The sequence below is a fragment of the Hyla sarda genome, chromosome 4 (genome assembly GCF_029499605.1).
Source record: "Hyla sarda isolate aHylSar1 chromosome 4, aHylSar1.hap1, whole genome shotgun sequence".
Lineage (NCBI taxonomy): Eukaryota > Metazoa > Chordata > Amphibia > Anura > Hylidae > Hyla > Hyla sarda.
This window is the reverse complement of record NC_079192.1, coordinates 17,819,257-17,844,900: the sequence shown is the minus strand read 5'-3', so window position 1 is coordinate 17,844,900 and position 25,644 is coordinate 17,819,257. Positions and strand designations below refer to the sequence as shown.

The 25,644-nt window shown below is 44.0% G+C and overlaps 1 protein-coding gene across 1 annotated transcript; it reads right to left on the bottom strand.

Annotated features, from left to right (window-relative positions):
* Positions 1-679: 679 nt before the first annotated feature.
* Positions 680-22,151, bottom strand: LOC130367307 (extracellular calcium-sensing receptor-like). The gene is made up of 6 exons (XM_056569715.1): positions 22,067-22,151; positions 10,257-10,548; positions 6,009-6,839; positions 2,177-2,404; positions 1,701-1,824; positions 680-1,593 (listed from the first exon to the last, which is right to left on the bottom strand). Exons 1-6 carry the CDS (start codon positions 22,141-22,143, stop codon positions 680-682), a joined length of 2,466 nt encoding a protein of 821 aa, XP_056425690.1. The 5' UTR covers positions 22,144-22,151.
* Between the last annotated feature and the right edge of the window lie 3,493 nt (positions 22,152-25,644).

Genomic DNA, 25,644 nt, shown 5'->3' with positions numbered 1-25,644 from the left:
ATGTGGAAATGCAGAAAATCTATGATGTCCGCAAACACAGCTGAAAGAGATGGTGCAGTTGGAGTCATACCCTGGTCCTGGTGTATAACAGCAGTATTAGGCTAGGTTCAGACTACGGAATCTCCAGGCAGAAAATTTCCGCCCGGAGATTCCAAGTGCAGCCAGCGCCGACCGAATCAGTCGGCGCTAGGACCGCGCGGACACTGCAGTCTCGAATAGACTGCAATGTGTTCCGCGAGTATTTCCGCCTGAAGAAAGAGCAACGCCATTCTTCACAAACTCCAAAGTGGGAATTTGTGAACGGAAACCCATTCACTACACTATATATTTTAGCAAGCGGAATTTCCGCCTGCAATTCCGCTTTGAAATTGCAGGCGGAAATTCCGGAAATTCGGTAGTCTGAACCTAGCCTAAATAGCACACATTACCTGGGATGGGATTAGGCTGTTCCAGAATTTGCATTAGGCCTAAAGCCTCTGCCTCTAATAAGAAGCACCAGATTAACTATTTGAGGGTTTATTGATTCGCATGTCAGCAAATACAACTTTTCTTTTCAACAAAAAAGAGCAAAAAGGAAGGGATAGGGGATAAACAACTTCAAAATTGCCTATAAATTATTACATTTCATGACTTAAAATGTATATTTTATAAAAAATAGAAATCTGAAAATTCCCAAATGTCAGTTAGTATGATTATTTTGTTTTGCCATCAGTTTTTCTCTTGAGTTCATGTCGGGTCTGAATACAATAATATAACATTTTGGAAGGAACATACAAATAACCAGACCCCAGGTTGACGATTGGATAGCAAAGATCTCCATGGCCACCATATATTTTCCTCGTGAACTGAGAGATGCCGGAATGTAGGACAACCAGACGCTCAGGAAGGCCAGCATGCTGAAGGTGATGAACTTGGCCTCATTGAAGCTGTCTGGAAGTCTCCTGGCCAAGAAAGCTACAATAAAGCTAATGAAGGCCAAGAGACCGAGGTAGCCAAGCATAGCCCAAAAAGCCAATGGTGACCCTTCATTACACTGAATGACTAGAACTCCAGAATTACTTTCTGAATTGACTTCTGAGAAAGGAGGAGAGAATGTCAGCCACATAATGCAAATAAATATCTGAATAAGGATACAGGAGATGACTATGAGATATGATACATGTGGTCTAGTCCATTTCCTTAGTTGACTCCCAGGCCTTGTGGCCTTAAAAGCGATTACTACCATAATGGTTTTGGCCAAGATGCAGGAGACACAAAGAGCAAATACAACACCAAAAGTCACTTGCCTTAAAATACATATCTCATACTGGGGATAACCAATAAAGACTAAAGAGCAAAGAAAACAGAGAGATAGTGACACCAGGAGAAGACAACTCAAGGAGTAGTTATTGGCCCGAACAATGGGGGTTGTTCTGTAGCAAATGAAAATTCCAAAGATCCCCATAGGAACCAATGATGAGGAGATGCCAGTAGCTGTTAAGGTGATGCCCAGTGGATCTTCATGTGAAAGGAATTCTTCAGTATTTGGAACACAATAATCTTGGGTTGGATTTGGCCACATATCCCATGGGCATATTTTACATTGTAACGAATCTTGAAAAAATACAAATGAGACCTGTTGTGAAAATAATACATTACAATATGGTGTAAAATGGATCAAGAGAGAAAAAAAATGTTTTCAGTCTTTTTTTGTTTCCTACCCATTTGGTTGGCCATCTCTCCAGTAGGGCATGGAATACATTGAAAACAGCATGAAGGTTCCCCTCTTCTAGCAGCTTTCCTGAAGCCTGGTGGACAACTAGGGCTACAAACTGAAACAGGCACCTGGAAACAATTTTTGAAGAAAAATAGTTTCATGTAATTTTCAGGATAATGATTTAAAGAAAGTAAACCATTTGTCAATCTCCGGACGAAGCAAAATCTCATTATTATCAGCCACAGTAAAGTAAGCTTTAAGGGTTCGGAGATTGACATTGCTTACTTTTTTTAAACCATTATCCTGAAAATTATATGAAAATATTTTTTTTTTTCTAAAATTCTTTCCAAGGTCACCTTTATTTATGTAATGGATATAATGGATCTTTACACCATGTTGAGAAGCTATTAAAGATGTCATGAACCAAAGCATGCAAACAATTAATGGGAAACTGTAAAAGGGATGACCGTAGTATCTCACCCCGAGGTCTCCAGTTCCCCAATGTATGTGGCTGGTATTAATGGTGAAGATGTTCCCACTGGTTATACTGGTATCATAACTGCCCACTTTCACTTGTTGGAGTTTCCCTTCAGGGCCCAGCTGCCAGTTCACTATATCGTACACAGCAGGTGGATCTCCGTTCTCATCGAAAAAGAGTTGTCTACCATCGGACGTGTTCAGACGTAACTTCTTCATGTAGTGCAACAACTGTGTAGAAATTGTACATTGATCAGTTTCATTAAATTGTAGATGCAAATTCAGACCTTAAAAGGTTTATTGGGCAACCTTAGTGGTTTTCGTTGCTAAGCTGTGCATTTTATGGTTAGAGTACTGTGAGGTAGGACAGTTTATCCCCTATTCAAAAGGATTTGAAAAAAGTGTTAGATTGCATGGGGTCCGACCCCTGGGACCCTGCCATGATCTTCTGCATGACGATCAGGCTCTCCACATAAGGGTACCTGTGTCTACCACGCAGGAAGCATTGGCTGACATGTACTCTCCATGCATCTCTATAGGAGAGCCAAAGATACCGCATTCGTGTATCTCCAGCTCTCCCATAGAGATATACAGAGATGGCATGTTGACCACCGATTTGTGGGGGGGGGGGGGTTAAGACACACAGAGCAGAGATCACCAGACAGGAGATTGCGAGTGGTCCCAGCGTTCGGACCCCCAGCGATCAGACACGTATCCCATATCCTTTGGCTAGGGAATAAATTGTCCTATGTCACAGTACTCCATACTCCTTTAAAATGACATGTTATACTTATTCTGCAGGTCTGTACAATTACAACTAGAGATGAGCAAAGTTAGAGTGATTTGATTTGTCACGAACTTCTTAGCTCGGTGGTTGCTGACTTTAGCCTGAATAAATTAGTTCAGCTTTTGGGTGCTCCGGTTGGCTGGAAAAGGCTGATACAGACCTAGGAGACTCTCTCCTAGGACTGCCGAGCCGAGAAGTTCATAACGAATCGAATCACTGTAACTTCGTTCATCTCTAATTACAACTATACCCAAATTATGTTGATTTTGTTTTAATTTGATATTTAAAAAACAATTATTACTTTTTTGTACGATAATAAGCATGCTAAAAATTGTCCTCTTCTGACCCCTATACCTGTATGCATTCCATTAACCTCTTACCGAAAATGGGTGTTCATTATGTCCATCTGTGGCTCCCCAGGTATGACGCGTGCTCAGCAGGTGAGTGCACATCATACCGGGTGGGTCCAGGTTGCTATAAGGAACCAGGACCCATGGCTAATGCTGGACATCGCCAATTGGGCTGACTTCCAGCATTAACCCTTTAGACATGGCGATCAAACTTGATCGCTGCATCTAAAACAAAAGTAAACATTGCAGGTTAGCTGAGTGGTGCTGTTCGGGACTGCTGCATTGAAATCATGGTGTCCTGAACAGCTTGCAGGACACCCGGAGGATCCCGACCTGCCTCCTCGCTGTCTGATCGCCGAATGACTGCTCCCTGCCTGAGATCAAGCCAGGAGCATTCATGAGGCAGAAACACTGTTCAATGCTATGCTATGGCATAGCATTGAACAGTATGAGAGATCAATGTAATTCATGCTATAGTCCCTTATATATAACATTGAGGGGGGGAAAAAAAAGCAAAAAAAAAAAAGTGAATAAAGATCATTTAACCCCTCCCCTAATAAAAGTTTGAATCACCCCCCTTTTCCCATTTTAAAATAACAAACACTTTTTATATAATAAAAAAATTGAATAAAAAGTGATCAAAAAGTCTGATCTATACAAAAATGGTACCGCTAAAAACTTCAGATCATGACGGGAAAAATTAGCCCTCATACGGCCCTGTAGGTCAGAAGATGATAATTTTAAACATATTCATTTTCCTGCATGTAGTTATGATTTTTTCCAGAAGTAGGGCAAAATCAAACCTATATAAGTAGGCTATCATTTTAAACGTATGGACCTACAGAATAAAGAGAAGGTGTCATTTTTACAGAAAAATGTACTGCGTAGAAACGGAAGCCAATTTTTCTGCACAATGATTTTTTTTTTGTTTCACTGTAGATTTTTGGTTGAAATGACTAATGTCACTACAAAGTAGAATTGTTGGCGCAAAAAATAAGCTATCATATAGATTTTTACGTGCAAAATTGAAAGGGTTATGATTTTTAAAAGGTAAGGAGGAAAAAATGAAATTGCAAAAAATGGAAAAACGCTGAGTCCTTAAGGGGATAAAGAAGCACTCAGTGAAATTTTTTTATTTGTTATGCTTAATTTTATTTTTCATTTCTTTATTCTCTTTAATTTGGAGGTTTTTGTGTGTGTCTTGTGCTTAACTATTTTTGCTGATATGGCAGGCATGGGATAGGCTTCCATTTTTACTTACAAATGTGCAATTATATGGGTTCCGTAATGTACCCTTCCTGTTACATACTGCGCTCCGGCGGTTAGCACCGGCCATGAGCGCAGTAGCCCCGTGTCCCCGCTCACTGGCGGGCAGGGATTCGCATTGCGGGACACGGCGGCATGCGAAATTCCAGCCCGTCACTTACCTACATCCACTCCTGCTACTGCTGCTCCGTCTCAGCCTCGGCGCGCGGCCCCCTCCCTTAAGGTACTCGCGTGCCGGTGCTTTGAAATTTAAAGGGCCAGTGCGCCCATAATTAGTAAGTGCACCTCCCACACATCACTGCCGGATCTTCAGTGCTCATTGCCTAAGAGAAAGCATTCCCATTGCCTGTTTTGCCTATCCGTGTTACCAGACTTCCTTGCTATGTTTTTGACTATGAATCTTTGCCGCCAGCCTTGACCTTCTACTACGTTGACTACGCCTCTGTCTCATCCTCCTGTACCTCGCCTTGCCCAGTACCTGTGTGGTCGAGCCATATCGGGGGTAGCGACCTGGGTGCCACCTGTCGCAGCAAATCCATCCTGCCTTGCGGTGGGCTCTGGTGAAGACCAGCGGCACTTTAGACTCCGCTCCTTGATACAGTCCGAGTCATCTGCCACACAGGTAGAGGATCCACTACCTGCTCCGTGACTTCTGCATCCAGGTACGTGACACTTCCTTTACCATGAATCCTCAGGCATTAGCTGGGGCATTTGATATTTGCACCCAATCATCTCATCAGGCTGCTAGTGCTGGAGATCACCCAGCTAACATCATTTTAGCTGCTTTTGTCAGTGATACAGATAGGGTTTTGGTAGAGGTGTATAACTACTATATAATAATTATTGTATAAAAAATAAGTGCTTTTTCGATCAGTATGTTCTTTGAGTGTGGGAGAAAACCAGAGAACCCAGAAGAAACCTACAAATACTCCTTTGCAGATATTATCATTGGTAGAATTTGAGCCTTTTACCCCAATGCTGCAAGGCAACAGTGCTAACCACTGAACCACCATGTGACCCATATGCCATAGAGATAGAGAAAGAGTATACAGATCTGGGTGGGAAGGGATCTGGGAGCTAGCAGGAGGGACTCTGGTAGGTGATGGGGTCATCCTGTAGTTCACAGGAAGGAAGACTCATTAGGCACTGGAAGACTAGGAGAGTCAGACTGGGTGATCACATAACCAAGTTAGAGTCATGAAACACATAGATGTAGCTGCACTGGAATAAAAAAAATTTGGTGGCACGATGTGGAAAAAAGAAAAACAGAGTGCTTCTTTAAGTGTATACAGCTCTTATGCCAGCCTACGTGCATGATGAATTCTCAAGCAGCATACAAGAAATAATATGTGCATATAAAGAAACTACTAGCTGAACAAAAGCCATCGTGGTAAGAACATTGTACAAGTTGTAACACTGAGCTTACACTAACCTGCCAAGGCTTGAAGTTCTCAATATCAGCACATGCTCCGTTGGGAAATGGTCCACCTCCCTTTTTGCATTTTTCCAAATCGTCCAGGGATTTTGCTACCACATGAACTGCTGTATAGATGTTGTATGGAACCCTTAGACTAGAGACATCATTGTAACTGTTCCGGATGGTCTCAAGATTTTCTTGGCCCGTACATTCTTTTATCGATGAGTTTGGTTGGACTTTAGGAAATATCTTGTCTTGAATTTTGCAGCCAAATACTTGTTCCCATAATGTTTTCATCCATTGATTTCCCACAACCATAGATGGATTTATCTTGTTGAGGAAATCTCCAAACCCTGGCATGCTTCCACTATGGAGGGCAAAACCAATTGTTCCAAGAAGAAGTCTTGAATATTTACTCACTGACAAGGATGATGAGGTAGACCAAGCTTCACTGGCAATCCATACTTTTCCTGTGACGTTCTGCCTCAACATCTCATCCAGAACAAAGCTTAAGTCTATATCATTAGAGAAGATGACCACCGCTGTGGCTGTAGAGTCTTTAACCACTCGAGCAATATGTGGGGCGTTTCGATCTTGCTGACTGGAGATTATGGTTTCTGTGAAAGCCACACAGGCTCCAGCTTTTATTATATCCCTCTTGACCATTTGGATACCTTGCTGCCCATAATCATCATCAATGGCCACTAGACCAATCCAGGTCCATCCAAAGTGCAACACCAGCTGTGCAAGACCTTGAGACTGGAAGGCGTCACTGGGGACTGTTCTAAAGAATGAGCGGAACTGGATATGGTTACTGAGAAGAGGACTTGTGGCAAAGTGGCTAATCTGTTGGAAAATTCAAGAATATAAATAAATATCAAATACTACCATTCATTGATAAGAAACTTTTGATGACAACAGCTTCAAGTCCTTTTGTGAAAACAGTATACACCATAGGGCAGTTGGAACATTTATGAACGCAGGAATAACTGCTTTGAAGATGCAAAGAGATAACCTAGAACACTTCTAGATTGCTTTTACTTATCAGAAACACTTCAATTTCACCACATTAAGGTAACTGCCAGAATTCCCAATATACGCCCTTAGTTTGCTGCTATGTTACAACCTGTAGGTTAACTGTTAATCCCTGTATAGGTGAGTAAAGGTGCTATGCTGCCTTTATGGTGCTTTACATTTGTATTGCTATCATAAAGGTCAGCCGCAGCACAGCTTAGCTCATTTCAGTTGTTCACTTGTCCTGTTTTTTTTTAAAGGCTTGTTGGGCTTTGTGGTACATGATGAGTCTTGTGTAGGACAGGACGCCCCTCTATGATCAGTCCACACACAATGCTGTGAATGATCACTTCTTTTCTGTGAATTCTTGTATATCCCCTATAGGATTTGTGTACTGTGGATGTTATAGTAAGGATGAGGATTCTAGCTTCTTTTCACACACACTGTCTGTTTCTCTTTGTTTGCTATCTCTGTCGTATCTCTATCTATCTCTGCATTCCTGTCTATGTCTCTCTGTCTCCCGCTCTGACTGAGTGCTGGGGCAGGCTTATTAGCCATTAACTGTGTAAAACTCCCCATCCCCTTGCTGTCTGCCATCGGTCTTTGAGCTAATTGACACTTAAACCAGCAAATCATATGATAACCTGGGTTATTATGTGATATGCTGGTCACCCTGATGTAATTTTACTGGCCCCTGTTTTCTCTTGGCGCCAAAACACAATGTATTCCATAAGTATTTCCCACTTTTACTGGTTTACGTGAGCCAAACCCGTAAAAGTTCTAAAGTTCTGCGGAATTCAGGTCAAATCCGAGTTTGCAGAGCTCGACTTGCTCAACACTATTACTGCCCATTGTGTACCACAGCTGCTGCCATCATTGCTACTACTACTCCATGGTGCCCCTGATACCAGGTCTAGACGGCCAACCATCTTGGCCATGATGTTTCAATCTATCAATCTATCTATCTATCTATCTATCTATCTATCTATCTATATATATATATATATATATATATATATATATATATATCCACATTGCTACATTCACATACATATTACTACTATCCACATTGCTAAATTTACATACATATTACTACTATCCACATTGCTAAATTTACATACATATTACATTAATCCACTTTGCTTCATTTACATACATACTACTACTATCCACATTGCTACATTTACATACATACATACTACTACTATCCACATTGCTACATTTCCATGGTTAGCCCTGCACAGCCACAAGTCTCCTAAAATGTATTATTTTGCACACCACATTGCTTCTGCAAGAAACTCTGCCCTGGTTGCACGGTGTGAATTTAAAAAGACTTGAAACTGATAGAATTTGTTACACATTTTCAGTAAAAAGCCATATATATCATTTCTAAACCTGTAGCTACCACACAAGGAAAAGAGGAATCTTTATGTGTCTTCTATTTAAAAAGCTAATACTTCCCATACCATATAAGCACAGTTAGCTATCTGGTTCCAAGAAGGGATAATTTGCACCTGCTTTTTATTTTAAAGGGTACCTATAATGTTGTTGGGGTGGCATGGTAAACATTTAGGGTAGGTTTTCAGGGCTGCAGAGACTTCATCTTGTTAACTGACCGGCAGGCAGATGCAGAGAATAGTTGGGGTGGTGGGGGGGATATGAGGATGTGATGTGAGGACAGGATATAATGACAGGATATGAGAATGGGATATGAAGACCAGAGCTGAGGTTGGGATATGAGGATGGAATATGAGGATGGGAAATGAGATTGGGATATGAGGACCGGATATGAGGTCCAGAGATAAAGATGGGATAGGAGGACGGGATATGACAATTGGATAAAAGATGGGGATATGAGGTTGGGAGATTACTATGTGATATGAGGACAGGATATGAGGTCAGCATGTGAGGTCGAAATATGAGGTTGGCATATTAAAACGGAATATGAGGATGGGATATGAGGTCCAGATATTAGGACAGGATATGAGAACAGGATATGGTCGGGATATAAGGACTGGATATGAGTATGGGATATGAGGTTGGGATTTAAAGACAGGATGTGAGGACGGGATATAAGGTTGGGATATGAGGACAGGATATGAGGATTGATATGAGGTCAGGATATGAGGTCCAGAAAAGAGGTCGGGATATGAGTCCAGGATACATGGTCGGGATATGAAGATGGGACATGAGGACAGGAATGAAAAATGGGATATGAAGACGTGATATATGGGCAGGATATGAGGACGGAATATGAGGATGGGATAAGAGGTTGGGATATGAGGACAGGATAAGAGGTTAGAATATAAAGTCGGGATATAAGGATAGGATAGGAAGTCGAATATTTGGTAGGGATATGAGGATGGCATATAAAGACAGGATATGAGGACGGGATGTAAGGAAGGGCAATGCTTTTAAACATATATATGTTTAGATGTTGCAGCGTGACTTCCATATGGCTGGAGTTCAATGAAGCTTGGTACACATGTTACTTATATGTCAACTAAAATTATTGTAGAGTAAAATCAACCCTAACCCACCCCCATTTGCAAAATTTTTTTTTTTTTTAAATGCCATGGAAGTCTCCTGATTGTGTTACTCTTGGGCTGTAGAGATTACCCAGGACTTTTAAATATCTTGTTAACTGTCCGGCAGGCAGGTGCAGAGAATAGTTAGTACAGGAGAGGGATATGAGGTCAGGATATGAGGTCGGTATATGAGGACGACATATGACGATAAGATATGAGGAGCGGAAATGAGATCGGTATATGAGGTTGGGATATAAGGTCAGGATATGAGATTGATATATGAGGTCAGGATGTGAGGTCAGGATATGAGGTCGGGATATGAGGAGCAGACATGAGGTCGAGATATGAGGTCAGGATATGAGGATGGCATATGAGGACGGGCTAGGTAGGAAGACTAGGCAAAGCTGGTTACTCAGCTAGTAATAAAAATGATTATTATTTTGATACATTTATCAATGAGGCCAAAAAATTCCTGTGTACTTCCCTGCATCTTCCTTCTATAAGATCCTACAAGTGGCAATCCTTAAGGTACTTCTAGCCTGCTTATTTGCAACCATGAGAATGTAGACATGAAGGGCATGGTGCCAATGAAGGCTCCAATAGATTCAGAGGAAGCAGACCAAGAGTACTTGTTAAATCTCAACTACTTATGATATGGTCAAATACTGACTGATTCAGCCATTAAAAGGACATGTAATGTCATGGGGGCCCCAGAACTTACTTGTGGATACCTGTATAGCCCCAGTATATGAGCCAGTGAAATGGAGTATGTAGATGAAGAATGTCCGATTACTGCAGCCAACTGGGTCTTCTGGATACATTGATAGTTAGGCACCGGTTTTCCATGTCCACTTAACAGCTGAAGAGTTCCTGACACTGCTCTCTGGAGGACTACACATGAGTCAAACAGCTGGAATCCCAAGGTAATATTCGGCAAAACATTAGGGGTTTTGTTAATTTCCTCCACAGCAAAATGCACGGCTTGGGCACGTTGGTAGGTGTCTAACATGAAGCTGAGGACAACAAAACATGTTAATATTTTCTGAATATATTGTTTGTAACCACTTGTGGATGGCCCATTAACTACCAGGAGGTCCACAATTGGCTCTGCAAAGATGTCCCAGAACATCCTTTCTGCAGCGGCATCAAGATTGTGCCACTGAAAGAGAATGAGGTGTTTTAAAAAATAATATATATGTTGTGTCCCAGTACAGATAGAGTCCCCTCAGGTAGAGTCCCTCAAGTCCACAGGGCTCTCCTGCAGGGTCCCCCTCAGTCATGATATGATATTGTAGTGTTTATTAATTATGCACATTTGTTATAAGTATTGTACAGTGAATATAAACTATGTATAAAGGTTATTAGGATGTTTAAACTTCATAGGATCTTACTAAGGTCATGTGATATGTGATCACCTGATACCCAGAGTTCCAGAGGCACAGGTAACCACAGGCAACCAGCTACCAATGGGCTTTAGTCCAGCCCCTTGATATATAAAGGGCTATAGTCTCCACATCTGCTCTCTTTCCCTTGATTCCTGGACAAGAAAGCAAGCACAAGTCCTGTACAAGTTCAGTCCAGCTAGGCCAAAGTCTACAAGTCTGCAGGCACATCAAATCTGTAAGTCTCCTATGCCTACAAGTCACGTCTCTACTGTCCCTACCAAAGCCATAACAGTAGCACAGTGGCCTGCAACATCATTATTATCACTACAAGTAAAAGAAAGCCTGAGAGGTTCCCTGTGTCCCGGGCACCTCTGTGGAAGTTGGCTATCTGTAAGAACTGTTATACTGCCTTCTTCAGTAAAGTTCCAGTTGCTTCAAAACCTGCTTTGGACTCTCATTTAACATATGCCGTTTTGGGTTGGTTGTCGGCAGTGCCCTACACCATACAACTAGAGATAGCAAACTTTTGAAAAACTTTGCTGTGTTCTAACACGCAAATGCAGTGTACTGGGGTAGTGAAATCATATTGTTATTCAGAATAACATATAGATTACCGGCATCGCTTTTAGTATCAATGCCACAGAGCGGCACAATGACAGAGCCTGGAGGTGGCATCAGTATGAGGAGACCATATAGTGGCTGAATTTCACAGCCAGGAGTTGGCAGCAGCATGAGTAGACACTAGGCCTTCACAATACCTAAGATTACAAGATGAATTCAGAAATTTAACCCCTCCACGACGTACATGTACGGCGCCGCGAAGTGTCACTTGGCGCGCGGCGACGTACATGTACGTCGCGGGGTTCCGGGAGCGCCGCGTCACTGGTAGCGGTGATCGGACCGGGATGACTGCTGTTATCTAACAGCAGGCATCCCGGCACATCGCCGAGGGGGGTCCTGAGACCCCCCCATAACCGCGATGCGCGCAAATTGCAGGTCAATTCAGACCTGCGATCTGCGCGATTCCGGGTCATACGGGTCACTGGTGACGCGGAAAATAAGAGGGATCGGGGGTGTCCGAGACACCCTCAATCCCCCTAAAGGGATAGGAGTTTGGTGGCAGGGGTGCCACCCCTCCTATCCCTTCTATTGGTCGGCCGAGCGACCGACCGATAGCAGACCGGGGGAGGGGGCTTAAAGTTCGGTTCCCCCGCTTTGCCCACCTATCGGTGTCCGGGCAAAACGGGGGAACCGTCCAGGGATGGTCGGCGCCGAAGGTCCCTACCTGGATCCCGGAGCGCGATCCTCCATGCGGGGATCCCCCACGTGCGGCGGCGGCGGCTTCCGGGTCCTGCTAGGTGAGTTGTTGCCTAGCAACATCCGGAGGGCCACAGTTTACAGTGGTCTCCAAACCGTGGCCCTCCAGATGTTGCAAAACTACAACTCCCAGCATGCCCAGACAGCTGTTTGCTGTGTGGGCATGCTGGGACTTGTAGTTTTGCAATATTTAGAGGGGTTCAGGTTGTAGATCACTAAGTGGTCTCAAACTGTAGCCCTCCAGTTTGCTGTCTGGGCATGCTGAGAGTTGTAGTTTTGCAACATCTGGAGGGCCACAGTTTTGAGACCACTGGACAGTGATTTACAACTTGAACCCCTCTAAATCTTGCAAAACTACAACTACCAGCATGCAGGAACAGCATAAGGCTGTCTTGGCATGCTGGGAGTTGTACTTGCGTGCCTCCAGCCATTGCATAACTACATCTCCCAGCATGCCCTTCCGCAATCAGTACATGCTGGGAGTTGTAGTTTTGCAACAGCTGGAGGCACACTGGTTGGAAAATACTGAGTTAGGTCATAGAACCTAACTCAAGGTTTTCCAGCCAGTGTGCCTCCAGCTGTTGCAAAACTACAACTCCCAGCATGCATGGTCTGTCAGTGCATGCTGGGAGTTGTAGTTTTGACCCCCCTCCCGTGTGAATGTACAGGCTACATTCACACTGGCGGCAGATTACAGCGAGTTCCCCGCTACAAATTTGAGCTGCGGGAAATTTTTCGCCGCAGCTCGAAACTCCTAGCAGGAGACTCAGTGTAATCCGCCGCCAGTGTGAATGTAACCTAAAAACACTACACTACACTAACATAAAATAAAATAAAGAGTAAAACACTACATATACACACGTACAGTGCCCCCCCCCCACCACCCCCCTTCCCCAATAAAAATGAAAAACGTGTTGTATGGCAGTGTTTCTAAGATGGAGCCTCCAGCTGTTGCAAAACAAAAACTCCCAGCATTTCTGGACAGCAATTGACTGTCAAGGCATGCTGGGAGTTTAGCAACAGCTGGAGACACCCTGTTTGGGAATCACTGGCATAGAATACCCCTATGTCCACCCCTATGCAAGTCCCTAATTCAGGCCTCAAATGCGCATGGCGCTCTCACTTTGGAGCCCTGTCGTATTTCAAGGCAACATAATAGGGTCACATATGGGGTATCGCCGTACTCGGGAGAAATTTCCTAACAAATTTTGGGGGGCTTTTTCTCCTTTTACCCCTTATGAAAAGGAACAGTTGGGGTCTACACCAGCATGTTAGTGTAAAAAAAAATTGTTACACTAACATGCTGGTGTTGCCCTATACTTTTCATTTTCACAAGAGGTAAAAGGGAAAAACGCCCCCCAAAATTTGTAATGCAATTTCTCCCGAGTACGGAGATACCCCATATGTGGGCGAAAAGTGCTCTGGGGGCGCACAAGGCCCAGAAGGGAGAGTGCGCCATGTACATTTGAGGTGATTTGCACAGGGGTGGCTGATTGTTACAGCGGTTCTGACAAACGCAAAAAAAAATAAACACCCACATGTGACCCCATTTTGGAAACTACACCCCTCAAGGAATGTAATGAGGGGTGCAGCGAGAATTTACACCCCACAGGTGTCTGACGGATCTTTGGAACAGTGGTCCGTGAAAATGAAAAATTTTGCACACCCACTGTTCCAAAGATCTGTCAGACACCAGTGGGGGGGGGGGGGGGGGGTAAATGCTCACTGTACCCCTCATTATATTCTGTGAGGGGTATAGTTTCCAAAATGGTATGCCATGTGGGGGTTATTTTGCTGCTCTGGCACCATAGGGGCTTCCTAAATGCGACATGCCCCCCGAGCAAAATTTGCTCTCAAAAAGCCAAATATGACGCCTTCTCTTCTGAGCATTGTAGTTCGCCCGCAGTGCACTTCAGGTCCACTTATGGGGTACCTCCATACTCAGAAGAGATGGGGTTACAAATTTTGGGGGGTCTTTTCTGCTATTAACCCTTTAAAAAATGTGAAATTTGGGGGAAAACCAACATTTTAGTGAAATTTTTTTTTTTTTTTTTTACATATACAAAAGTCGTGAAACACCTGTGGGGTATTAAGGCTCACTTTATTCCTTGTTATGTTCCTCAAGGGGTCTAGTTTCCAAAATGGTATGCCATGTTTTTTTTTTTGCTGTTCTGGCACCATAGGGGCTTCCTAAATGCGACATGCCCCCCAAAAACCATTTCAGAAAAACGTACGCTCCAAAATCCCCTTGTCGCTCCTTCCCTTCTGAGCCCTCTACTGCGCCCGCCGAACACTTTACATAGACATATGAGGTATGTCCTTACTCGAGAGAAATTGGGCTGCAAATATAAGTATACATTTTCTCCTTTTACCCCTTGTAAAAATTCAAAAACTGGGTCTACAAGAACATGCGAGTGTAAAAAATGAAGATTTTGAATTTTCTCCTTCACTTTGCTGCTTTTCCTGTGAAACACCTAAAGGGTTAAAACATTTACTGAATGTTATTTTGAATACTTTGGGGGGTGCAGTTTTTATAATGGGGTCATTTATGGGATATTTCTAATATGAAGACCCTTCAAATCCACTTCAAACCTGAACTGGTCCCTGGAAAATTGCTACTGAACTTTGAAGCCCTCTGGTGTCTTCCAAAAGTAAAAACTCGTTAATTTTATGATGCAATCATAAAGTAGACATATTGTATATGTGAATCCAAAAAAAAATTATTTGGAATATCCATTTTCCTTACAAGCAGAGAGCTTCAAAGTTAGAAAAATGCAAAATTTTACATTTTTTCATGAAATTTTGGGATTTTTCACCAAAAAAGGATGCAAGTTTCCACAAAAATTTACCACTATGTTAAAGTAGAATATGTCACGAAAAAACAATCTCAGAATCAGAATGATAACTAAAAGCATTCCAGAGTCATTAATGTTTAAAGTGACAGTGGTCAGATTTGCAAAAAAGGGCTTCGTCCTAGAGGTGAAAATGGGGTTAAGGGGTTAAACCGAAGATTTTGGGTAGCTAGTACTATCATAACAACATTTTTATACCCAGTCCCAGCAGTATCAGTAAACCATATATTGCCTGAATGGCACAGCCTGGAGTTGGCTGAAGCATAAGGAGATCATATAGTGTCTGAATGGCACAGCCTGGAGTTGGCGGCAGATGAGACAATAGGGCCTCACAATCTCTAATAATAAAAGATGCATTTTGAAATTTCAATTGAAGATGTATGGTACCTAGTGCTACTATAATCATATCTAGGTAATGTCCTAGGCTCAGCAGCATCACTAAACCATTTAGTTGCTGGATGACACATACAGGAGCAGGCAGCAGCATGAGTGCACAAGAGTGATTCACAACCCCTAACATTAAAAAGTGAATGTTGAAATCTCTATTAAAGATGCATGTTAGCTAGTGCTACCATCCAAAAAATGTAAGGCCCAAGCCCAGCAGCATCAGTAAGCCAAGTAGTTCCTTAAACACACAGTCAGGAGCAGGCATCAGCAGTACACCAGATAGTTTTATAATCACTTACATTGAAAGTTCAATGTTGAAATTTCTATTAAGCATGTATTTAGCTTTTGTTAAACATCCAAAAATGTAAGGCCCAAGCCCAGAAGCATAAATACGCCAAGTAGTTCCTGAAAGATACAGTAGCAGGCATCAGCAGTACACCAGAGGGTTTCATAACCCCTTACATTGAAAGATCAATGTTGAAATCTCAATTAAAGGGGTACTCCGCCCCTGGCATCTTATCCCCTATCCAAAGGATAGGGGATAAGATGTTAGATCGCCGCGCTCCCGCTGCTGGGGACCCCGGGGATCGCCGCTGTGGCATCCCGCCTTCATTACAGCACAGAGCGAGTTCGCTCTGTGCGTAATGACGGGCGATACAGGGACGGAGCAGCGTGACGTCATGGCTCCGCCCCTTATGACATCACGGCCCGTCCCCTTAATGCAAGTCTATGGCAGGGGGCGTGACGACAACCACGCCCCCTCCCATAGACTTGTATTGACGGTGGCGGGCCGTGATGTCACGAGGGGCGGAGCCGTGACATAACGAAGCTCCGGCCCCTGTATTGCCCGTCATTATGTGCAGAGCGATCTCGCTCTGCGCAGTAATGATAGAGGGGTGCTGCAGCAGTGATCCATGGGGTCCCCAGCAGCGGGACCCCGGCGATCTGACATCTTATCCCCTATCCTTTGGATAGGGGATAAGATGTCTAGGGGCGGAGTATCCCTTTAAGCATTGATGTTAGCTAGTGCTACAGAGAACATATTTGGAGTTAATATCCCAGTCCCAGTAGCATCAGAAAATGATATATTGGCTGAATGACACAGCCTGGAGGTGGGGAAAGCATATGGAGCCCATGTAGTCTCTGAATGGTACAGCCTGAAGGTGGCTGAAGCATGAGGAGACCATTGAAATACAAAAAAAATTAATAGAAATCTAAGATTTTGAAATTGAAATAGAGGATTTTGAAATGGAACTTTTAACTCCCAAGTTTTAGTGGCCCAGGCCCCGGCGTGTGGGTACAAATCACCTAATCTAACAAGGAGTCCCATGTCAGCACAACGACTGGAGACTGGAGGTGGCATCAGTAGGAAGAGACTATATAGTGTCTGAATGGCACAGCCTGGAGTTGGCTGAAGCATGATGAGACCCCAGGGCTTCACAAAAATTCTTAGAATACCACCTTACATTCAAAATAATAAAATAATAGATACGTTCTCTGAAGAAAAGGCTCCTTCATTAGATGACAATATGAGTATTGTGTGTTCCAGTGACATTGGCTCATCGGAGGAACAGGAAATATGATACAACTTAATTCTGCAACTGAAGAACCACAACAAAGAATGAACAACTTAGGGGTGCTCTGGTGCTTAGACATCTTATCCCCTATCCAAAGGGAGCACAATGACAGAGCATGGAGGTGGCATCAGCATGAGTATACAAGAGGGCTTAGCAACCCCTAATATTAAAATGTTAATGTTGAAATCTGTATACAAGATGTATGTTAGCTAGTGGTAAAATCCAAAAAATGATACGCACAGGTCCAGTAGCATCACTTAACCATATAGTTGCTGAAACACACAGCCTGCAGCAGGCAGCAGGATGCGTACATGAGAGGGCTTCACAACCCATAACATTAAAAGATCAATGTTGAAATCTCGATTGAGCATGTATGTTTGCTAGTGCTACCATAACAAAATTGCAATATCCAAGACAGTCCCAGCAGCATCAGAAATCAATATATTATCCAGGTGGAGAAAGCATACGGAGCCCATATAGTGGCTGAATGGTACAGCCTGGAGTTGGCAGAAGCATAAGGAGACAAAATAGTGGCTGAATGATATAGCTTGGAGGTGGCAGCAGCAGCATCAGGAGTCCTGAAAGTGACCCGGTGACGGAGTGGTGCGGTGGGTGGCAATACCAGTACCCGGTGATGAAGGTGGCTGGAACATTTGTAACTGGGGAGCAGTGCCCTAAATCTTTTTGGCACTATCCATATTTGTGAAGTGTTGCTGTAGCACCATGGTCAATCTACTCTGATGCATCTGGCATTGGTGGGTGGAAATCCTGGCTGATCCATTCATGATTCATCTTCACAAAGGTCAGTCTCTCCACATTTTTCGTGTACAGACGAATTCTCCTTGGGGTGACTATAGCCCCCGCCGCAAAAAAACACCTGCTCTGATGCAACACTACTGGCCGGGCAGGACAGCTTTTCCAGGGCAAACTCTGCAAGTTACGGCCACAAATCATGTTTGGCTGCCCAGAAGTCCAGTGGATCTTCAAGGAGTGTTGGCATGGGCCTGTCAAGGTATGCCACCACATGCTGGTTCAGGTCCTGCTCCATGTCTACCTGCTGCTGATGAGTTGCTTCACTATGCAAGTGAAGAAAGGTACTCATCAGCGACTGTAGACTCAGGCTGCTTCTGATGGAGCTGGTACTGCTCCTTGCACCCCACCCCTCCCCAGCAGCCATAGCAGTGGAAGGTGAGCGCAGAGGGCCCCCCAAGTATGACCTGCTAATGGATGGACGATGGCGCCTATAGGCATTGGTCAACTGACAACATAGGAGGCCTCTGTAGTTGGTCAGTTTGTCCTCCCTCTCAGTGGGTGTAAAAAAGGTACCCATTTTGTGCAGGTAGCGAGGGTCCAATAAGGTGGAGACCCAGAAGTCACCCTGCTGCCGAATGGTGACAATTCGGCTGTCACTACGCAAGCAAGTGAGCATGCATTGTGCCATTTGTGCAAATGACTCGGAGGGACTCCCTGCCTCCATCTCCACTGCATACCGCCATGGTGTGTCTGGGTCCTCTGTCTCGCCTTCCTCATAACCCTTTAGCTCCTCTAGTTCATCATGCTTCTCCTCTCCTGTCAGATGACTAGAAACACCGCCCATCTCATCAAACCTAAACTGTGCTCCACTGTGCCCCTCATCCTCCTGTTCCAGTTCAGCCCCCACAGGGCTCATGTAGCCAGCCGTGAGATGTAGGCGCAACATCTCCATTGCCCTGAGCACCCATAGTTTCTAACACTTGTTGTAGGATATGAAGCAGTGGAATGACGTCGTTCATCCCGTAATCCTGGCGACTTATGTATAATGTGGCTTCCTCAAAGGGCCTGTGCAAACGGCAGATGTCAGTTATGAGCTGCCATTGGTTCACAGTTACACACGAGTGATTACTTTTAGCTGTCCTTTCACAGTATGTAAGCCCTTGACAGATTAATAGGTACAAAATGGTACACTACTTAGATGTACATATGCGGTATGCACCGATGAGGGCAGAAAAATGCGCCACAATACACATTAAAAACTCTGTATTTCCGTAAAACACCAGCCGGTGAGTACTAGTGCTTGGACTTTCACAGTATGTAGGCCCTTGACAGATTAACAAGTACAAATTGGTACACTACTTAGATGTACGTATGCAGTATGCACTGATGAGGGCAGAAAAACGCGCTACAATACGCATTAAAAACTCTGTATTTTTGTAAAACACTAGCCGTTGAGTACTATTGCTTGGACTTTCACAGTATGTAGGCCCTTGACAGATTAACAGGTACAATATGGTACACTACTTAGATGTAGGAATGTGGTATGCACGTATGAGGGCAAAAAAATGCACTACAGTACACTTGGAAAACGTATTTTCATAAAACAACAGCCAGTGATTAGTTTTCCCTGGCCTTTCATTGTATGTAGGATTGTTACAGATTAACAGGTACAAAAAAGTGCACTACTTAGATGTAGGTATGTGGTATGCACGTATGAGGGCAGAAAAATGCACTACAGTCTGCTGAAAAAACATATTTTTGCACAGCAGCAGGACACAACAGTGCAGCACCACAAAAAAATAAATAAATTGCACTCTGTCACAGTGTGTTAAGAATGGTCTGAACTGATTTTTATACCGTCTACAGACTAGTATTAGCAGCTGATGATTTCTTGTGGAAAAAAATACACAGCATTGCACTGAAAAATCATTCCTGCCTCCTGTGATACGGTTCAAGAAGTTAAGGCAGCTTGTTGATATGTATGAGGTAACGAAAAGCTATCTGTCCCTCTCTGATAAAATGCTGAATAAAGTGAGGTTAATGGCTGGCGACAAAATCCTTCTCAGTGACAACAAGCAAAGCACTGCACTGTTCTCTTTCCACAGTGCTGATGTGACTAGCAGTTGGAAGTGGAACGCTGCGGTATGATCAATTCAGCGTGTCTGTGTAACACACAGAGACACGCACTCCGTCCTCTCTCCCTCTGCAGTATGGCATGAAATGAGCAGCCGCAAAATGGCTGCCGATTATATAGGGCTGTGACATCACAGGGGTGACTGAATGCTGATAGGCTGCATCCTGCATGTGATTCGGGGTCATCCCGCCTACCTCCCTTTCCCACATGAACATACATGTGGATCCGCCATTTTAGGTGTTCTGGAGCATGGAACGCCGTAAAATGAAGTTTAATGAAGCGATTAATGCGATAGAATTGCGGCGATATTCACATTTGTTGCATATCGAATAAATCCTGAAATTCGTAACGAATTTGGGTTCATTTGCTTCGATTCGCTCATCTCTAGTGGCAACCCTTGTCCACCAATGGGTGCACAAGGTCCCAAACGATTTTCTCGCTAACACCCAGAGTGGGGGGACATTCTGGGGGTTCAATACGGGAATCCCGTCCCTCATATACTCTAAACTTGTAAGTGTACCCCGAGGTACTCTCACAAAGTTTGTAGAGCTTCACGCCATACCGTGCCCGCTTCGAGGGAATATACTGGCTACAGATGAGCGAACTTTCAGTAATTCAATTCGTCACGAACTTCTCGGCTCGGCGTTTGCTGACTTTAGCCTGCATAAATGAGTTAAGCTTTCAGGTCCTCCGGTGGGCTGGAGACTCTCTCCTAGAACTGTATCCACCTTTTCCAGCCCACCGGAGCACCTGAAAGCTGAACTCATTTATGCAGGCTAAAGTCAGCAACTGCTGATCCAAGAAGTTTGTGACGAATCGAATTACTGTAAGTTCGCTCATCTCTAATTCTGGCGGAAGATGAGTTAGATGTGTCTCCCCTTAAAACTGATAAGAGACTCATCTACTGAGAGCTCCCTGAGCGGTACATAGGCCTCCAAAAATTTGGGGTGGACATGCCGCATTATCAGAGTAATGGAGGCATTTATGAATGGCCATGAACCGCTTCTGTGTCATGGACGGGGGGGGGAGTATGTAGTGTGTGTGCTTGGTGTAACTGTATCTATAAAGGTGTGTGATTAGAAATCAAAAACTGTTATATGGGGGAAAAAATGCTGAAGCTAAAAAATGGGGGGGGGGGGGGGTGCGGCAAATCCAGTGCCCTGAACCCCTAATAGGGCCTGGGTCACGCTGAAAAAACTGCGATGGACCCTTGAGGAATATTAGGGGGTCAGGGGGGGGGGATTAAAAAAAAAACTTGTTAAAACTTTTTATTTTTTACAGTCCTACCTGTCCCTTTAGTGTATTCTTTCCCTGCTCTAAGAAGGGGTCTTCTTCCCTGAGGGGCTCCGATCTCGGCAGAGGGGGGGGGTCCCTGGCTCCTTCTTACAGCTCTGCTGAACTCTTTAAGCTGGCAGAGCGGCGAGAAGAGGTCATTAACCCCTCCCCTGCTGGCTGCTGTTGTCCAAAAACAGCGATCCTGTGGGGGTGACAAAATCGCCACCTCCCCATAGATACAGGATGTGATTGGGGGGTGTATTCTACACCCCCGTTCACCATGAATCTCAAGGTCACCAGGTCACACGTGACTCGTATGACCAGAATCGCCGCAAATCGTCGGTGTGAATTCATCGGCGATTCGCAGTGATCGCCGACATGGGGGGGATCTGATGACTCCCTGGGCATTTGCGCGGGGTGCCTGCTGATCAATATCAGCAGTCACCCCGGTCCGGTCCTCGCCCTGGGACCAAAATTCCTGCGGGCGTGCAGGTACGTCCTTGGTCCTTAAGTACCAGTGTGTCAGGACGTACCCGTACCCCCTGGGTCCTTAACTGGTTAATAGAATAGAGGTTGACATTTACGTGAACCCAGGAATGTGCACAGAAATTTTGGAGGCCAGTCACTTCACTGTGTATATCTGTACTATGACACTGTGCGCATTATCCCTGGACTGTGACATCACTGATTGCAGTAAAATGCAATAATATGCCTGTCAATAGGGCATCAAGTGGCAGGTGTAGAAAAATGGCAGGGACTCTAGCCTCCTTTTATATCTGTGTGTGCTCGTCCCTGCGTGAACCCTTAGCCCTTAGCATGTACTTGAACAGAAGATAAAAGATGAGCCTTACGTTGTACAGATGGCAGGACCGGGCCTCTCCTTGTAGCTGGTGTTTGGGAATGTATTGTCCATGTGAACATTCATCATCGCTCCGATTATTATATTCCCATCCAAGGATATGTCAGGGGTCAGCTTGCTGCTGGTCAGTCTGCAACTAGATTCAATGCAATTGCAGAAGTGTAAGACACAAAGCATGAACCGAATGCGCATCGTCTGTAAGAATTATGGAATACCGGTCATAGATAGATAAGATATCGAATCGTTTTCAGTATTATTCCAGAAACCTGCAATAATAAAATAAGAATTAATTTAACTTAGGAAGCAGCATGGTGGCTCAGTGGTTGGTATTGTTGATTTGCCAGCACTGGGGTCTTGGATTCAAATCAAATAAAGGGTGACATCTGCAAGGAGTTTGTATGTTTTCTCTGTGTTTCTTTCAAAAACATACTAGTAGGTTAAAGGGGTATTCCGGCCAAAGACATCGTATCCCCTATCCAAAGGATAGGGGATAAGATGTCTGATTGTGGGGATCACACCACTGGGACCCATATTCTATGCCTGGCTGCTGCTCCAGTCTCGGAAACAACTGTGTTTCCAGGACTGGAGATGTGAAGTCATGCCCCTCGTGATGTCACGCCACACCCTCTCCATTCATGACTATGGGAGGGGACGTGATGGCCATCACGCCCCCTCAAATAGACATGAATGGAGGGGGCATGGTGCAACGAAGCTCACACAAAAAAGAATGTGCAGAGATACAACTTACCAATGTTTTTTTTTATTCATATAATCATTTTGGAAAGCTCAGCTGGGAGAATCTAAGCATTCTAAATCTCTATATTGAAGTGGAACTATGGTAGGGCCCATGCTATCTAGCATGCTTCCGCACTCATCCTGGGGACAACTCATTAGATTCCCTGAATTTAAAGCCTTACTGTCATTCCTATTGCACTATCCAGACATGTCAAAAGTTTAGATCACATCGAGTCTCAGTCTCAGATACCTGTTGCAATCGATACCTGTTGTGACCATGAGTTATAGCCAAGTGAGTTATAGCTTCAACTGATACACTCCATTTAAGTCTATGGAGCGTATTAGCATATCAACATGATAGAGCAGCCGGATGAGGAGTGAAATGCGCTGCCAGTATCATCTGCGCTCACCCAACAATAACTCATGATAGTAGATGATCTTGATATGGATTTTATGAGTGACTATCTTTGTCTTGTAACTATCTTACTCCCGGCCAAATTCATATACAGAATTCCCTATACCGAAGTATACCAAAGTACATATGCACGCACATATATACATCCATTACAATCTTAGGACTGAGACTTGATGTAGCCTAAACTTTTGATGCGTCGGGGGGCAGTAAAGGGACAGTAAAGCTTTAAAGAGGTACTCTGCCAGGTGTAATGATCGCAGGGGTCCGGCCGCAGCTTCCTAGTCATCCATCATCCTAGTCATTTTTCTGTACTCTACCTCTAGGGGGAGGGGTAGATTGGTCACAGGTATATAAATCTTAGTTTGTGCTCTCTCTGAGTGGGCTTTGGAAGAGAGGCAGTGAAAGAGAATTATAAAACTGAGAGTTTGAAAGCAGGAGTTTGAGATTGCTGTGAGTGTTACTTTACTTACACTGTAGAGACTTTAACTCACAAGGTCTACTTAGAATTTAATTCTAATAGTTACTGTCTTTTTTTGGCTGTTAATCTGTGAAATCCCCATAACTAGATGGCCTCCATGTTAGAAAACACAGTCCGGTGTACATCTTGCGCAATGTATGCAATCCTTGAACAGCAGTTCGAGGGTGCAAATTGTTGTGCGAAATGTGTACAAGTTGTTAATTTGGAAGCCAAGATCCTGAATCTAGAGGTGCAACTGGCAACACTGACAAGCATTGACAACTTCAAGAGGCGTCTACTGCTCACTGAGCAAGTACTCTCTGGGGTAGAGGTGGGGGAGGATAGTAGGGCGGAGGTGCAGGACAATCATGCAGTTAGCTGGGTTACAGTCAGCAAACCGGGTAGAGGGGTCCTCCTGGTGCTCGAGTTCAGCACATCGTGGATCGGGTTGACAGGTTGCTGGGTGGGGCTGGAGAGGACCCAGCAGTCCTGGTACATATTGGCACCAATGACAAAGTAAGAGGTAGGTGGAGTGTCCTTAAAAATTATTTAAGGGACTTAGGCCGCAAATTTAAGGCAAAGATCTCCAAGGTAATATTTTCTGAAATATTGCCTGTGCCACGAGCCACACCAGAGAGGCAGCAGGAGATTAGAGAGGCAAACAAGTGGCTCAGAAGCTGGTGTAGGAAGGAGGGGTTTGGGTTCATGGAGAACTGGGCTGATTTTGCTGTTGGATACTGGCTCTACCGTAGAGATGGGCTGCACCTCAATGGGGAGGGTGCAGCTGTGCTTGGGGATAAGATGGCTAGAAGGGTGGAGGAGTGTTTGAACTAGGGACTGGAGGGGGAGGGAACCTACAACATAGAGGGGGAAGATAGTGGCGATAGAGAGGGGGGACTTATTAATGTACCTGGGGGTGGAGAGGAGGGAGGGGTTTGAATAGTTAATAGGGATAGGCTTTATAGGGAAAAAAACATACACCATTGAATTCCATGTTGACTAATGCCAGAAGTCTGTTCAATAAAACTGACGAACTGGAGTGGTTGATGTCTGAGGAGGATTATGACATAGTGGGTATAACAGAGACTTGGTTGGACGATACCTGTGACTGGGCGGTCAACATACAGGGTTATAGTCTATTCAGGAAGGATCGGACAACCTGGAAAGGGGGAGGAGTTTGTCTTTATGTAAAATCCAGTCTGAAGGCCGCACTGTGGGAGGATATATGGGAGGGAAACAATAATGTGGAGTCATTATGGGTGGAAATATACGGAGATTAAAATAAAATAAAATTCTGGTAGGGGTTTGCTATAAGCCACCAAACATAATGGAAGAGGCAGAAGATCAATTACTGAGGCAAATAAACATGGCAGCAAATCAGAATGAGGTGATAATAATGGGGGACTTTAACTATCCTGATATAAACTGGGAGACTGATTCCTGTGAATCTCATAAAGGAAACTGGTTTCTGACTGGAGCTAAAGACAATTATCTGTCCCAAATGGTGCAGGGCCCGACCAGAGGGGGCACCCTACTAAACTTAATATTAACCAACAGACCGGACAGAGTAACTAATGTGCAGGTAGAAGGACACCTAGGAAATAGTGATCATAATATACATTATAACTTGTTCTTCAATAAGGGAATCTCGCGAGGGGCCACAAAAACAATGAACTTAAGGAAAGCAAAGTTTGATGAACTCAGAGAAGCTCTTAAAGGGGTATTCCAGGAAAAAAACTTTTTTTTTATATATATCAACTGGTTCCAGAAAGTTAAACAGATTTGTAAATTACTTCTATTAAAAAAAATCTTAATCCTTTCATTCCTTTGAGCTTCTGAAGTTAAGGTTGTTCTTTTCTGTCTAAGTAATCTCTGATGACACATTTTCTCGGGAAATGCCCAGTTTAGAAGCAAATTCCCATAGCAAACCTCTTCTAAACTGGGTGGTTCCCGAGACACGTGT